Here is a 17,649-nt window from a genome sequence, read left to right as displayed (position 1 = left end):
GTTAATGCACCCCCCCTTATTATTACCACATTAAAATGTACCGCATATAATGGAACTAAATAGCGAATGTCATCTGTCAGACAATTGCTTTCCAGCTCAGATGATGTCACTTTGTGAATTAAGAGTACAATCAGAATGTTTAGATATAATGATGTTTCTGCACAGTATATTCTAGAACACAATCTAGAATGCACAACACTGAATATGCATTGTGAATATTATTACAGCTTGCTGTACAGAAGCAGAGAAGACAAATAGGCCAAATTGATTACTTTTTTTTTGCCAGAGTTCTATTAAAAGAGGCTGGCTGAATATTGAAATAGGTCGGATGTCAACAGATGAGTGTTGTTATATCACTTTACAGTGACGCAATCCAAACAAAAGTATTCCTGTAGTGTCAGGTAGCTACAGCCAGACCCAGCAATAATACGGTGAAATAAATAAAACATTTGGCCTGATTTAGCGGCATTGTACTACTATGTAATGGGATACCCTTGTGAGTATATCTACGTTGTGCATTTGTGAAAGCCGAGAAGGCTCAGTTCTGTGTGTGTCTGCGTGCCTCTTGCTTATCCAATCCGGCACCAGACTTTAACTGATAACACTTTTCAGATCTACTCTGTGTACAGAAAATGAATTCTTTCAGCCAGCCAAATCCAATAGGAGACTGCACTGTGAGAGATAGGGACGTTTCCCACAAACTCTGGCCTTGTCATTCGGATCTGTTTGTGGAAACAAGCGAGTGTTTACTTTCAGAGCAGGATGGGCCTGTTGCTGTGGGGAATGTGCATACCAGCGTACAGGCCAAACCACCACTCAAGACACCACCAAGTGGTCTTTTTAGATACCTTAGAGCTCGGTCCTGGGGATCCCCTGTGGCTGCTGGTTTTCATTCCAGCCCAGCTCTCAATTACTTAACTAGACCCTTAATTGAACTGATAATTTGCTTAATTAGACATTTTTACTTGTTTTCAGCTCATGAACAGTTGCATATTTCAAGTTAGCTATAACATTTGATAAGTAACTTGAACTGCAACTGCAAACTCAATTAAAATGGACAGTAATATTTTATATGTATACTTAAAAAGTGCAAAAGCAAGCAATTCCGGGTTATGGGTCAAACTGTCTTCATTTTACCATGTGGGTACTGGCAGCTAAGGGGTTTACAGAATCCTAGGAAAGTAAGTGCGCACTATAGCTCTTTAATAACCAGGACCTGCATTCTTTTATCCCCCTTAGTTGGTGATAAGGTCCCAGCTGACATTAGGATTACCAGCATCAAATCAACAACACTTCGGGTGGACCAGTCCATTCTCACAGGTAAGAAGGGGTGGGGTGGGGGGGGGGGGGTGGCTGTGCATTTCTTTCTGTTAATTTGCTGTTTTTAAAGGGGAATTGCTTATTTTTGTATTTCAATTAGGCAAGTAAATTGAAAGTGCCCCTTCATTTAAGCTAATTATCCCAGTTTAAGGGGCTTGCAATGTGACAACAAATGTACTTAGAGTAAAAAGAAAACATGAAACAGGCCTTTTTAACTTTACTAAACAGCACAGTGGCAAATACGGCTCAATCTGTCACAACAAGAAAATGTGAACGAAAGACTCATAGGCAGGAGTGGCTTTTCAAACTGTGACAATTTGCTTCTGACTTTTTCATATTGTGTGTAAGTAAGGGGAGGTACTAACTACATTGTAGTAGATTAAGTTACTGTGCTCCACGTAGGATACATGCACCGTATATCATCCTAAAGCAGCCTACAGAATAGCACTAGAGATGTTTCACAGCTGAATGATGATTTGTGTCTGACATAGACGGGCCATGTAGGAAAGCTGCAGTATCCCACAGTCATGTTCAATTATATACTCCAATTTCATTGCTGGGTAACTGCTTACTACATTCTTCCACAGTTTCCCTTCTCTCGATTTTATGAGAAACCAGACCTTTTCGTCTTTCCAGTTACAGTAGTTGACAGTCAGCTAGCCTCAGGTGCAGACACACACACACTAGCTCCTCCTGTCCCTGTCACTCTGCAAACTAAACTACTACAGTACCTGCAGCAGCAGGTGCACAGAGATGGTCCAGAGCTTCTGAAGTCCTTTTCTGGGAAACAGAGTTTGGTGTTAGACTGGATGCCAGTTACCACAGTTCATATAGCTATTTTACTTCATAGTTCAAATGATAAAAAAAAACAAAACTCTGGACCCTATTTTGAATTCATGTGTCATTTGAATATCTTTTTATGGTGTTAGCAATCATTCTGAGTGGCTCTAGGTTTTTGTTGCTCCCATATTGAGCTCATTTTTCTTCAAATCTGCCTTTACCTGTCACTGAGCTGCTTTGAGCTTGTCTGGAGAACCCTAACAGTCAAAGGACTCCCTCAAACACTAGAATCTAGGGGATACTAAGTCCCAGATATAGAACAGAACACTAGACATCTGGAATGAAGTTGTGTAATACACATCCATGTGCACTAGAAAGATTAGGCTTTCTGACTTGGTTTCATTGTTGTATGCTCCCTATACCTTTGAACTAAGCCAGTAAGACAAATACATTAACAAAAAACATAACTGAATTAAAACAAATAAAATGAAACAGACTTCCTTCTTTGGTTCTGTGTTTAGGTTCCTATTGTGATAAGAGCTTAGAAATGAGCGGGGTTGATGATTCACGGGGTGTTTTCCCATGAGACGAGGAAGTACCGGTATTTAAAAAATAAAATTCAGGAAAAAACTAAATATAGGAATGTTATTGAAAAGATTGGAAGGTAATTATGTTAACAGAAAAATGTCTGTTTCTTCCAATTTAGGTGAATCGGTGTCTGTAATTAAACACACAGACCCAGTGCCTGACCCCAGAGCTGTCAACCAGGACAAGAAAAACATGCTTTTCTCAGTAAGTGTGTCTCTCTGTGTGTAAACCTCATTATTCTTTCAGTCAGATTGTCTTAACATACAGTAATGGGGGTCAGAAAAACATAATAACAAACATCTATCTTTGTTTATCATCATAAAGCCATGACATCAGTTGAACACAATTGACATTCTGAAAAAGAAAGGCCATGGAGAATTAACTGCTCCCTCACCCTCTAAGATAAGGTGTGGTTTCCCTAGTCCAAGGAAGGCTGGAGGCATGGAGACTGAACCCCTCTCTCACCCCCCTAAGAGAAGGGTTGGTCTCTGCAGTCCAGGGCAGGCTGGAGGCATGGAGACTGAACTGCTCACACCCCACCAAAATTAAAGGTCTGTCCCTCCAGCCTGTCCAAGGCAGACTTGAGGCATATAGACTGAACCCTTCCCTCACCCCCTAAGACTCCAATTGCAGGGCAATGTGTGAAAACGTGTTCTTTCCCTGCTCTATTCAGTCTCTAAAGCTGCTAATCCAACAGACATAGCATGTACTAGTTGAGATTAAAGGCAAATTCATTTTAAGGGAACACTGTATTAGTCTATTTATTACTACTTATTTTAATTTGATTTATTTTTATACTACTTATTTTTATCACTGCTTTTAAGTAATAATTCAAATGACTAGTTTTACTACTTTACTCTGTTTAAGGAGGTGTTTGTATTTTGTCATTTTTTACTTCTTTTTGTATGTTATACATTTTTTGTTATTTTTATTTGTAAAGCTCTTGGAGGCGCTGTTATTGATTGATTGATTGATTGATTGATTGATTGATAGATAATGTAAAGGCAGGAGGTATGTCTTAATATATTGACTAATCTCATCGTTCCATCACTCCCTCGCAGGGCACCAACATCGCCGCTGGCAGGGCTATCGGTGTCGTGGTGGCCACTGGGGTAGCCACGGAAATCGGCAAAATCCGTAACCAGATGGCGGCGACGGAGCAGGAGAAGACCCCGCTGCAGCAGAAGCTGGACGAGTTCGGGGAGCAGCTCTCCAAGGTCATCTCGCTGATCTGCGTGGCCGTGTGGGTCATCAACATCGGACACTTCAACGACCCTGTCCACGGGGGCTCCTGGATCCGTGGTGCCATCTACTACTTCAAGATCGCCGTGGCCCTGGCCGTGGCTGCCATCCCCGAGGGGCTGCCCGCCGTCATCACCACCTGCCTGGCCCTGGGCACCCGCAGGATGGCCAAGAAGAACGCCATCGTGCGGAGCCTGCCTTCCGTTGAGACGCTGGGCTGCACATCCGTTATCTGCTCTGACAAGACCGGCACTCTCACCACCAACCAGATGTCGGTGTGCAGGGTGAGTACCCACTGGGCATCTACAGCTACGGACAAAAGCTTTGCATCACCTAGAATTTTAGGATTGAGACATTTAAAAAAAAACAAAAAAAAACTATATGAACATAATTTAGATCGTATCATGTAATCAAAGAAACTAAGAAGCCATAATAGTAGTACTGTATTTCATGTGAGACTTTGAAATGTCACATTTTTAAATTGACAGTTTTTCATTAAGTAAATGGAAAACCTACAAAGCGGTGTGTAATTCAATATGTTAACGTAACATTATTCAGCAGGTTTCATTCGAAGTAAAATGAGTTCATTCTATAGGGTGTTGCAAAACTATTGGCCATAGCTGTATTTAAACATTTCGAGGTCTGATGTACTTGCCGGGCACAGTGTGTTAATGCATCAAAGAGGAATCCTGGGCGGGGATTTGTTTATAAATATGCTCTGTTTTCTGCTGTTATCGAATGTTTCTGCTGTTATCGAATGTTAACACAGGGTTGGTTTTGGCATGCTTTGCAAATGCAGTGGCGTATTTGGGGGCGTGTCTTCCTTTGTCTGGAGATAACGTATGAAGGGAAATAACGTGTAAAGGTCATTGCACACTGGATCTGTTCCTTTGCTGTCATTTAAACAAACTTTGTTGGATCAAAATTGGATCAAATTGAAATGATTGTGATTCCAAAATAAATGCATCACTCTCGTTCGACAATTATGGAGTTAGTATGCAAGGTGCAATGTGAAATGTTCCCGTTTGTTAAGTTAATATTCATTGAGGCATGTAGACTGAATTGGAGAAAGGATTGAGCCAGCGTGTACTTTGGATTGAAATATATCAAACGTCAAGCACATGTTTGTTTTTTGCCTATTCCAAACAGTCACTTAATGTTCTTCAGTTTCCATTATTTGAAAAGGACATGGACATTTGCCAAGTTTTATTTCAGCAGCGAGAGCAGAATTGATGACGGAGATTCCCCTTTAGAGTTGTGCGTCAGCGTTGAAGTCATGCTGCTAATTAAGTGTGATTGTTGGCCATTTGCTTAAAGCATTCCGAGTGAGTATTGTTCAGTGTGCTTAAAGATCCTCTTACGTGATTCATGAGCTTGGCTGGGTTTTAACTTCAGTAAGGAAGAAGGCATCAGCGTCTTGCAAGGCACAGAGGGCATCCTGTATAAAACAGCAGGTTTCAGCAAACACGTCTTTAAAGATGGTCAGAAAGGAATGCAGAGTGACACCACTGCTGTCTGTGTGTTTAAATAATGCATAATGATTCTCTAATGGACTGCTTTGACCAAATGCAAAGGAAGTTGAACTATAGTGGGAGCACAGCAATAAGTTAGTACATACAGTTAAAATGCACTTTGACCGCTTGGTAAAGGGGTTATTATAGCTAATGAAATAGTTCCACAAATAATAGGCTGAATTGAATTTTGTTTGTCCTACGAAGGACTGCTTTCTGATTAATCCAGTGCACACAAAACAGAGTGGAATATGATTGATATGTCATTATGTGGTTAACTGATGCAGGAGACATGTAAGACTTGTAAATGTTTAACCAGAAGGAGTTCCCTAGTGGAACCTGTTTAATCTTGTTTACAGAAATACATTCATGTTCTGCCAGATCCTCTGCACTGGCAAATACAGTATATTTACATTCTGCATGTTTACAATAGCCTGGGTTCATTGAGCTAGAACACAAATGTCCTGTTAGGACAGGACATGGAAGTTTTTTGTGTGTAGTGCAGTGCTTGTGAAAGACTGGCAGTGTAAAAGCCCTCTTATTAATCTCAAGTTCATGAACAGCGTGGGAAGCAGTGGAGCTTGTCCTGCTAATACCCAGCTGCCTTGTTTCCACCTGCTAGTGGAACAGCGCTGGAATGAGTCTTGTGCGTTTCCATTGTCATACAGGTCTGTTATACAGACCTCTCATGGCACACACTGTGCATTGGAACTTGAGAGTTCTGTTCAGCTCTCTGATTGGGTGAGGTTCATGCGCCCACCCAATCAGCTGTAATCAGTTTTACCTTATGCGCAGGAAGGTTTATCAGAGGGACATTATGGTGTTGACGTCAATACCCGAATATATACCATTTTCCCTTGTTTGATATCCACTTTGACACCCAACATTTCAGGCAGTACAGTTTTATTTGACCTTCAGCCTAACTGTAGGGTAAGGTTTTGGTAGTTTCAAATGTGTCATCCTAACAACGAAGTCCCAAGTCCCATATGCAAGTTCATAACCCCTCATCTCCCAGCTGGTGTCATTGGAAGCCCATATTGTTACTTTTTCCTCTAGATCAATCCTCAGAGAATGCACAATTGAAGAAATAGCCAGTTTGGATAGAACTATGTGGTACTTTAACCTTGCCAAAGTGACCATAAGCAGTGCTCGAATGCATGACAAATGCAACTTCAAAAATCTGCCAAAAATCCAAAATCCCTGGATACCAACATATTTTGCTTGATGCTTGTAGATCTCATCAAAATCTATCCAAACATATCTTTGGGTGATTTTCTGGAGTCCCCCCATGCAAGTTATTACGTCCTATACTTGGTTCAAATTTCAAGGGGGTTTAATGACCATTGGTGGGACTTGAAACCAAAAGTTTTTCACAGAATTTGGAAGACTGGTTCCTAAGGGTCCCACATCCCGTACAGGGTAAAGGGTTCGGCTGAAGTTCGAATTAAACTCGTCAGTTACCCCTCGTCTGGCAATTTGCCAGAAGTGAGTAGGGTGCTCCCAGTATTTTTTTCTGAAAAGCCCTATTCAATACGAGTAGAACGAGGTGCTACACATGATGGTAGCATCTAAATTGCACCCAGGGTGATTTTTCTGGTCAAGGTCCCTTTCTCACTTTAGGTTGACCTTTGCAAGGTCACAGGTCGAACGGGAAATTAAAAAAAAAAAAAAAAAAAAAAAAATAGCTATCATTTCTGAACTCAGCGTGTCTGAAAACCCCCAGGTGAATTTTTCTAGGAAAATCTGAGACGGACGGGAAACGGCACTGGTTGAGTTGATATGGAATGATCCGTTTGGATTATTAGCTTTGGCAGCAAACTGAGACGGAGGGAGTGTTGTGGGCAACCCCCCCATTACCTAATCCTGTACAGCAGATATACAAAAACAGGGATTTCTCATTTGCACCACTGACACAGAGCTGCTCCTTGTTCAGAAATAGGATGGAAACTTGCCTTTTTTATTTTTTTAATTATTATCAACTACAAGAATGCTCTTTTGTCAGTAGCAGGTTTATGTATGATATTTCCAGCCAGGTAATATGTGTTGGCTGCATTTTTAAAAAAAAACTTATTTTCATTTTCTTTTTGGTTTTCTCAACAGATGTAACTTCAGATGTAAAATCTAACAGATGTATCCCTTTAGAGACAGTAGATATAACACCGGTGCATGCATTACACGGAGGGTTCTCATGAATGCATAATAATCACACAGTATCTGGTTAAACATATAAAATCAAGAGTTTACCGGATTGTAACCTGATGCAATCCGAAACTAGGAGAGTACGATGAAAGTGAAGACCGGTGCAAAACAAGGTAGCTATCATCCAGACACAATCAGCACACAAGGGTCCCCATTTAAATGAGAGCCCTAAAAAATGGAAATTGACGCCTTAAAAGTTGAGCTGAATGGGCTTAAATTACAGTGTTTTGTTACTAGTATTCTAACAAGAGTCTTTAAAATATATATTTTGAAACATGTGAATAACCTGTTATGAATTGTTTTTAATTTAACAAAACAAACTTTTTTTTATTCCCTTACTTAAAAATTTCTGTGATCTTTTGAGTGAGTAATTCTACGAATCTTCTAACTAAAAGTGGCTGTGTAGCTTTGAAGAGAAGGGGAGTGCGGGGCAGATGTATTGTTGATTAATGAATCCACACAGTTTGTGCTACGAATCCACAGAAACCTGTTGATTCGTCAACGAAACCACAGTCTGAACAATTCAACAGAAATGCGAATGCCATTTTATTACGCTACAATCAGTTCAACAATTAGTTAATTGTAGTACTACATATTTCAAACGTACAGAAAAGGGCTTGTAATTTCAGTTTAGCATTTCATATAGCTGTTTACCCATTGTTCAAACAAGCTTCAGCTTTCTGCTCACTTACCAAATTAACAATTAATTGAACCTCATTATCAAACAAGTATTAATTCGGAAGAAATGTTTTCAGGGGCATAAACAACCCAAAGGGTTGAATCTGCAAAAGATTCAACACTTATCGTTGTTTATCCCTTGCAGGAAAGGTTACAGATGTGCAATGGAAACAAAAATGTCTTCGATTTATACACATTAGGACAGCAAGCTGCCTTGGTTTCCGCTAGCTATGCATTCGTTTTCTTGGGAAACAGAAATGACATGAAGAAGAATTTCTTTAATATAGCTGCAGATGGTTTCATCGGGATAGAGACTGATACTGTGGGCAATAACTGATTAGCTTCAGGAGATGACTGTGAATGTGTGGCTGTTGCTGCCCACACTGGCAGACTCAGAGCTCTGCTTTTTTCACACAGATCCTTTATCTCACTGTCTGTGTGGAGTAGGAGGAGAGCGAGAGAGCGAGAGAGCCTGTCTCCCGTAGCCAGAATGAATTTAGAATTAAAATAATCTCTTTCATAAAACACAATGGTCCACAAAGAAGAAAACCATCTTAATACCCAGTAGGTCAGCAGTCCCTACATTATCAGATGACTTAATTACGTACATTATCAGATTACAGCGTGCACTGTGCTGCTGTATATATGAATGGCACTTTGTATAGCAAGTTCTACAGTATTTTTGGGTTATAGTATTCTTTATAGTATATAATGGTTTTGCAACTGTAGTATACAAGAATCTAGTATACTACTGTATGCTGTGTAACACCAACTAAAGCCACGTATTGGAGAAACAGCTATGCAATAGGAGTCTAATTTCCATCCTTGTGGATAAATATAAGGCAATAAAGCTGAGGCAATGTACAGTAATAGGGACAGAGAAGACATGCAGTAAGCAGGTAAATAAACTAATTTCCAGTTTTATAGCCATTGGTTTGATTTATAGAGCTGCCTGTCTATTCGAAGGCGATCAAACAGATGATTTCCTGATGACGCTGAAAGTTTCCATAAATGTGGAAAGGCTTTCAAAACCAACATGTCTTGCTTTTCCTTCAGATCTTGAAGTCGGTTGTAGTGGAACCTGTGCAGAGAGGCTGGCCATGCTCCAGCAGAGTTCCCTTCTTTGTTTTATATTAGAGCTCAGTTCGACTCCCCACCCTTATAAGATAAACACGGCGACAAGTTTTTAATACAGCTTTCTGACTTTGCCAAACACCAGGCCCTCTGTGAAGAATGAGATAGTGTGTGTGTGTGTAGTGCAGCGTTTGGCTGTGGATTCACTTCCTCTGTGCTGTTCACTGTTAAGGATAACATTATTATGGCATGTGGAAAATATATTGTAATCCAATTACAGCTGCCCAAGCCTGGGGTTCCTGTTTCAATGCCATAACATTACTCACAGACGGAGCAAGGAGGTCTTGAGCAGAAACTGAAATAGCGCAAGGCCCTGTTGCCATGGCCACGGACTTAAACATCGCTCTGAAGACGGAATCCTGCTTTTGGGTTAAAAGAAAAACAGGGAAAAAAATATGAGCGCCTCCTTGTAGGACTGTTCAAGTATTGAAGGGATTGATCTCGAACTGCCACACTCACAGCTGTTAAAACTGTGTCGCTTATTAATGTGGTTCTGTGAACCACAGTGTGGCTTTTAACACCTTCTGCTCCAATAGCTGTATTTAAAGTAACAGCTATTGACTGATGCCAAGCAGCAGTGATAAGTGAAGACTTATCACTTTGTAGAGCCTTCAGACAGGATGCAGGATGTAAGTTTGGGAGGAAAGACAGCCACTAGTACACACCATGTCACTCTTCCAATGTAACTGTAAGACAATTTGAGATGTATGGCATTTTAAGTAACAAATAAAAAACAAAAACACTGCCTGTACCTTGTATTAGTGGCATTTCATTTAAAAATAAACACAAATACCAGCGAGTCCTCATGCTTCTATTACACAAAATCACTTTCTTGTTTTCATCTAGTTTAATACCTTGTAGTGTTTAAAATGATTTGTGATTTGAACACGTCATCAGCTACTGCATATCAATAATTTTTCTTGGCTTCCCAAGCTGTCTGTTCAAAACAGCACAAATCAAGTGATGTACTGCTTCCTGGTTAATGCTGTATGTATAAACAGAGGATATTGAATGATCGTTTGGGGTATGTAGTTTTTATTAATTCCAGGAGGATGCCTCAGTGAACCACGAGCCCCGACAGGGACGGGTGGTTTATGTAAGGACATTTTCCTAAGATGAATCATTTAGTATTCTGTTTTCTACATGTTTTATATTAAATCAATTAATTCAGTGGTGGAGCTTTACTTTCATTCACAAGAGACTGTGCTTTGACGCGGATTCATTTCTAGCTCTGTTGATGGCCTCTTCGCAACAATCTTTTTAAATAGAACCTTCAGGTCAATTTGCAGCCTCTCTGTTTCTTATTGGTGCTACAGGCTGTTTGGATAAGTCAGACACAGGCAGATTGGTAACTGACATTTCTTGACTAAACTCGTTCTCAAGGAAACCGGCATCCAAATCGAAACAACAATGGCAATCTGAAATTATTTCAAACAATTTAAAACACATATCGGTGGCAGTATTGTTTATATTTCATCAGCTCACCACTGGATTGGAATGTAAGCAAAGACACAAGCGAAGACACATTCAAAATTAGTCCCGGCAAGCATGTTATCCAACTTAAGTGGAATAACAGAAATGTATCCCATGCTAGATATACCCATGCTGGTGGTAAATGTTAAAGATTGCCAGATTTACGTGGCTGGGAATCATTATTTAAAGTTTCCATTCACATCGCTAGTGTATGTTAAAGCCCCTTTCACACTGGCACTCCCATCTGGGTCCAGACCCGGGTTCAGGCTACCCAGGTCACAATCCCACGTAGTGTGAAACCATGTCACTGGGTCGTACTCGGGTCCCAGCGACCCACCTCAGGATGTGGGTCGACCCGCTTTGACCCGGGTTGAGCGAGACAAAATGCATGATGGCCGTTCGTGAGCCGACGCAATAACAAACAGCCGTGCCTGCGTGAAGGTTTCACTTCTACAAGGAACATTTCTGTTGATTCTGTTTAGACATATGTTTGTTGATTGAGACACAGCATGAGCCACATTGCAGCAGGGAAACATTTGTTCTAATCAACATTTGGGCCGACGGTTCAATCCAGAGAAGCTTGGAAGCGTTTGTAACAAGCTGCATTGTGCACTTGCATCTGTCACCCAGGTCAACCCTGCTTTATCAAAAGCAGTGTGAAATCGCGTAGCACCGGGTCCTGATCCGGGTAAGTTCTGACCCGGGTAGAGCATGCCAGTGTGAAAGGAGCTTAAGATTTATTTCCCCAGCACAGTACAAATAGGCACCTGTTTTTTGCAACATATTGTGTCACTTCTGAGTCACAATAAAAGTGTCGGATGAGCATTTCAAGTTTGGAAAACCACTGGTCTCTTATGCGGCGATCGTGTCCGTCTACACACTGCATTGGGAACTTAATCCCTGCCTCGATTTTAGCATCGTCACCAAACTACTATCTTGCATTCTCAGCCCCCTCTAGAGGGTTTCCGATTGCACTTGGCGATAATTCTATTCTATACAGAACAATATACAATTAAATATTGAAACTGATTTTTGTTTTGCTGTTTCATCCTGCCATTCATTTTAAGGCATGCCATGAATTGTTATTGAAGCACTTGATCAAAGTCTTCCCATAGTGTGGTGTTGTTATACATGATGTTGTTATTCCAGACTTGAATCCCAAACCAAATCTTCTAAGAGCTGACAGGCAGTCTCTACATAGCAGGGGAAGAGACTTCCACCATTCATTTGTGTTTCACTCACACAGGCTGGGACGTAGCTGCTGATCGACGGTTAAGACAAGCTGCCTTAAAGGGATAGATCATCTAGATTTTCATGATATTCAATTTCTTTTTTAGAAGCAGTCGTTTTTTTCAAAGGGAACAGTAGTGTTGAATTAGAACACATCCTTTTTGGGACATGCGTCTGGAGTTTGATTGACAGGTGTTACGGAACAGGAAAACAATGTACGTCACAAAGCGTTGCTGTATTGAATCCATGCCATTTCACCTTCATCCGGGTCCTAATGTAATTAATCATTTTATTATATCAATTAAATTTGGTTGGGTAGCAATGGTGCAGGGCAATGTATTTTTGAGCTATGCTTTACCAAGACAACAAACTCCTGGAAAGTTTTTCCTGCATGCCAGCCTTAAATGAGTTTCCTATAATAAGTTTAATAAGTGACCCAAGAGACTTCTGGCTCTAGCCAGGGTACATTGTCTGTTTTTCTGTTTCTTTTGCATTTTCAGCAAATTAAATTTTCCTTTACATAAAAGCCCCCCCCCCCCCCCCCCCCCCCTCGCTCTTTGGAGTCATTTCAGTAGTGGTTTATGAAAATGTAATATTGACGTGGAGCAGCACTGCAGGCTCGGAGTTTTGCAGAGTGGAATAACCTGTCATTAAGTACAAATAAATACATTTAGAGTGCCCAATTACTTTACCCCTGATTTTCTCCCCAATTTAGGAGTCCAGTTATTTTTCCCCCTCACCGCAGCAATTCCCCACATGGCTCAGGAGATCTGAAGGTTCAGTGGGCGTCCTCTGATCCCAGGACCAAGTCTGGTTCCTCTTTTACACCCAGGAGCTCGAGAGACGATGTCCGCCAGCTACCGGCCTGTAGAGCAGCGGTTCCCAATTGTGCTAAATTAGACCTCTTTAATTGCTTTCAGCTCTTAACAGTTGCATATTAAAAGTTAGCTATAACAGTGTATAAGTAATTTGAACTCTGCAGCTGTTTAAGAGCTGAAAACAATTAAAAAGGTCTAATTAAGCAAATTATCAGTTCAATTAAGGGTCTAGTTAAGTGATTGAGAGCTCAGTTGGAATGAAAACCAGCAGACACAGGGGGTCACCTGGACTGGTTTGGGAACCACTGCTCTAGAGGATAAAAGCCAGCCCTGCAGGTGTCTGTCTGAGCTCACTAGGCGCCTGGCTGGTAGGGTCCGCTATAGCGGAATGAAGAGAAACAGTCCCTCCCGGTTTTGCCTCTCTAACCCCCGGGAGTGCTAAAACCAATGCAGTGCTCTCTCCAGAATCCCCAGCGAGGACCAGCGTTGGTAGGATCCGGGTGCTATAGCATCATGTACACAATACGTTTAGTTTTTTTGTGGTCCACCTCTTGGATTTTTAGTTTAATAAAGACCGTTTTACTGGGATTCATTGCTTCATACAAGGCAGACCAGGACTCCAAATTCAATGCCTCTACTTTTTTTGGGCATGATGATTCATTTCCCAGAAACAATGCATCAGACCGGTAATTGTTGCACTAGGCTTGTTAACATTCGCAATAAAAATATGATACAGAATAATTGTGGTACAACTGGCCATAAACCTGCCCGATAGTGCAGAATGTAAAACACACCAAGTGGAAATATACCTGCTGAAGTGCACTTACCGAATCCTAGCCCTCCCTGTCATTGTCTGTGCAACATTTTGCTCACATAAAATACTCGTATGAAACGCAGGCACTGTTAAGCCATGCATGTAAAAATGTTTACTGTATAAAGTGCACTCTACAAACTTTTCCTGTCTCGAGGCATACAAATATTCATGAATGCAGGTACAGTTTTGCATGCAAGATATAAAAAGTTACAGTTAATCAGGGATAAACTTTGTGGAACTAAAACTCTCAGTAACAACACTGTTTATTCTACACTTTTAAAACCAAGAGATCAGGGGCTAGAAGAGAGTGAAGACAGTGAAGGCAGAGCGAGCTGGACTCTAGAGAGGGATGCAGCATTGCTCAGCACTGTGGTACAAATCCTACGTTCACTTAGACACAACTATAAGCCATCCAGGCCTGATCTTACTTGGTCAAGCATAACGAGTCACTTTAATTAAGCCACAAGCTCATGTTTAACTAATTAAGATTAATATCAGGGATTATTGCTTATGTACTAATATTAGAGCCTTTATTATGTATGTCTGCAATGTCAACGCTGTTTGTTTGACATATATTGAAAGTGTTACTAAATGTCACGTTGCTTGACAACTGCTGTCTTCGTATTCTGCTGTCAATAGCTTCCATAGACTGTGGCATTATCTTGGTATTTTGTTCTCAGTAGTGCTCAATTATTTGGAAACCTTGTCTTGAATTGTGCAGATCCTGGAAATCGCTTTCCTACATGTGGCAGCCAGAGAGTGTTAATAAATTATCCAATCAAGTGAGACAGCCTATATGATATACACAAAGTATGTGCTACATATGGTATGTATTCTGTACTGAACGCTGCAGTCCAATTGCATTCAGAATTCACTACGCATATTGTTGTGGAGCACTACACTATGAAGTTTGCCTGGTGCCTCATGCTCCCAATGAACCTTTTCTCTGTCGATTTCACTGGAGTAATTAACAGACATAGTAATTCATTAGACACTGGCTAGTGGTGTGACCTCTATGTTCTATAGAGAATTAAACATGTTGCTACTGAGTTAGGTAACTGCAGCGATCGATAAACTAGTTAATTATACCACATACATCTATTTAGTCTGACTAAGACACCCTGTCCAAGCTTTCATAGTTCAGTGTGGTTTGGTCCTTTCAGCCAAGAAACTTTTCCTGTCAGATGTACACCCTACTGTTTTTTTACAGTGAAAGTTGTCCTTAAAAATACCGGGGTCTACTTCATTGATTTAAACGGTGGCAAAACTAAATCCCACCACCCTTAAACTGTATTAATCCCTCTGGTGTTTTTACCCAGGGCTTATTTAATGATCCCTTATAAGCGTCCCTTAATACAATATAAAATGTGCTGGGTTCACCGATGTTTAGATCACTGTAATCTACCCTGCCGTGCCCCATACACGTTTAAAGATTATTAAGACTATAAGGATATTATCTCATCTTGATCTCTGTAGGTGTTTCTCAATATAACAAAAACACTATTTGGAAAAAGCAATCCCCTGCTTATTTTTTTTTTTTATAGCTGCCTTGACCCTAACAGTGATCAAATAAATGATACCCTCCTACTGCAGGGCAAAGCGGAATTCAAGAGTGCTGGAACAACCCAAGGATCGGTGGCATGCAGTGCTGTGGCAGAAACAGATAGTTCAGTGTACATGTGAATGTGGTTGTTGGAAACTGCAATTCAGTTTTGTTTATGGATTAGAAGATCAATCAAACAAGTGCACATACAGATGGCCCTCATGATCACGTAATAACCCCACTTATACCTGAATGATTTCTAGCAAAATGCAATTCGAAAGTTAAGTGAACATTGGTGCAAAATGAGACAGTTGTCACGTCAACCATGAAGAGCGTGACAGACATGGATTGGCAGGTACCATGCAGTGCAGGAGGGGCCACGTTTTTAGAATGAGGACCCTGAAAAAGTCCAAGCTGAATCGGGCAGTGACTCCTATACAGAGGGTACATTTGCATACTAATTACTATGCAGCACCAAATGACTTTTATAATGCTTTAGATTTGCCGTGCTTGCTTTCAGTATATTTTTCCTATGATTGCTACTTTTTGCTTTTACTGTGGAATAGATCTGTACTCTTACAGTGGTAGCGAAGGAGGGGGAATCCCACTGTGGCAGAGGCCTGGTACAGATACTAGAGAAACATTCACTTGGTAGACCACAGGAAGTGTTCTGATATTAAACTCCAGTCACAACCCAAAGGCGGGCTGTATCAAGCCCTTTCCTTTTCCTTTGTGTCACTGCCAGATAGTGGCAGACAGCGTCTAATCCTGCTGTAATAAAATACTACACAGTGCTCAAAGTGCTTGGGCTCTTGTGACTTAACGATACAACCAAACTTGGCATATGCATTTGAGAAAACGTGATTGGCAAAAAGCAAGAAGCAAAAAATAAATAAATAAATGTGACTCTTCCCGAAATCCGTCTGAAAACATGCTTGCGCAGTAATACAATACCAACGCTACACTGCAAATAGAGCGCACGGGCAATTCAACCATCAACGATTGTTTAATTCAGGCTCACAAAATAAAAGTCATAGCGATCAGTAATTGGTAATTGTTGCAACTCTAATATAAGTATATATTTATCATACAAAATATATTAGACACATACTATAAGCTCCTACCATATGCACATATTTTATAGTATTGTACCTTTTCCCGTTTTCCCTGTGTGCTTTAAGGTTTTTTGTTATCCTCTTGATAACATTTAAATAGGTTAGCATGTCTACATCCATACATTACCAGCATCAATTCCACAAGGAAATGTTCCAAACTTCATTAGCCAGCAGCAGGAAGTTGTTCTGTCACGCTCTCAGTCCCTCCTTCCTTTCTCTCTCAAACAGGCATGGTAACGATTTTCAAGAGGAAGTTACAGGTCAATCATGTAACTCATTGTTAACGAGCTTCATTTAACAGGGACGCATGGTATGAGCCAAAGGACAACAATAGTACTATTATATAATTAGTCAGCAATTTGTTTCCTCGGCTCCCATCAGACAGAAACTAGAACGCTCTCAAACTGAAAAATCGTGATTTGGCTGGAGTAACTAGCCACCGTGTCTTTCATCCATAACTTCAGGCACACTGTCATAAACTCTAAATACAGATCATAAATAGAGACCTTTCAGTGCCCTGGTTCCTAATCAAGTTTCTAAAGGTACATGTGAGCAGGTTTTGGTCCTAGGCTGGCAGTATTTAGAGCCACCACTGTTGAGATAAATTGAATTGAGCCCAGGGTATCAATTGATCCCTAAACACTGAAGGGTATCTGCCTTGGGTTAGTGTTAAAGCTCTGGAGAACACACTGTGGAATGCATACCGCTGTGGGTACTGTGCACAGTATTGTTACAAATCAGCTGAGGGATTGCCACTCTCTCTTCACTGCAGTAGTGCCTCACTGCCACTTGATAGAGCGGGGTGTGTCTTTGAGCGTGACAGCTGGCTGTGGTCGTCCACTGGGATAGCTGTAGAACAGGTGCAGTGCCAAGTTGTCTCGTTGTGAGTTTTACTGTTAATCTGCCTCTATATATTGGGATCTGGGTCGTTCTTGTCCCACCTTTAACACCTTCTCATCTCCTCCTGGTTCCAGATGTTTGTCGTGGATAAAGTCGACGGTTCCAACTGCAGCCTCCATGAGTTCTCAATCACTGGATCCACCTACGCTCCCGAAGGAGAAGTGTGAGTATCCCAGGAGCTGCAGGGAATCCCCTGGCTCTGAGTCCTTAAGAGCTAATGGGTCCTTAACATTAAAGATGTGCAAATATCTCAGATACAGCGCTAAGCAATGGATAAACTGCTGCATGCTCTTTCTGTAGGTCA

The 17,649-nt window shown here is 41.0% G+C and overlaps 1 protein-coding gene across 3 annotated transcripts in view; it reads left to right on the top strand.

Moving 5' to 3' along the window:
- The window catches only part of LOC117429501 (sarcoplasmic/endoplasmic reticulum calcium ATPase 3-like), a 77,772-nt gene that overhangs the window by 44,296 nt on the left and 15,827 nt on the right, over positions 1 to 17,649 (top strand). For all 3 annotated transcript variants that reach the window (XM_058998233.1, XM_058998232.1, XM_058998231.1), the window contains exons 6-9: positions 1,240 to 1,320; positions 2,807 to 2,892; positions 3,750 to 4,214; positions 17,420 to 17,508. In XM_058998233.1, the coding sequence (XP_058854216.1) occupies positions 1,240 to 1,320; positions 2,807 to 2,892; positions 3,750 to 4,214; positions 17,420 to 17,508 (721 nt within the window). The remainder of the gene's footprint in view (positions 1 to 1,239; positions 1,321 to 2,806; positions 2,893 to 3,749; positions 4,215 to 17,419; positions 17,509 to 17,649) is intronic.

The sequence above is a fragment of the Acipenser ruthenus genome, chromosome 24 (genome assembly GCF_902713425.1).
Source record: "Acipenser ruthenus chromosome 24, fAciRut3.2 maternal haplotype, whole genome shotgun sequence".
Lineage (NCBI taxonomy): Eukaryota > Metazoa > Chordata > Actinopteri > Acipenseriformes > Acipenseridae > Acipenser > Acipenser ruthenus.
This window is presented reverse-complemented; position numbering and strand designations above follow the sequence as displayed.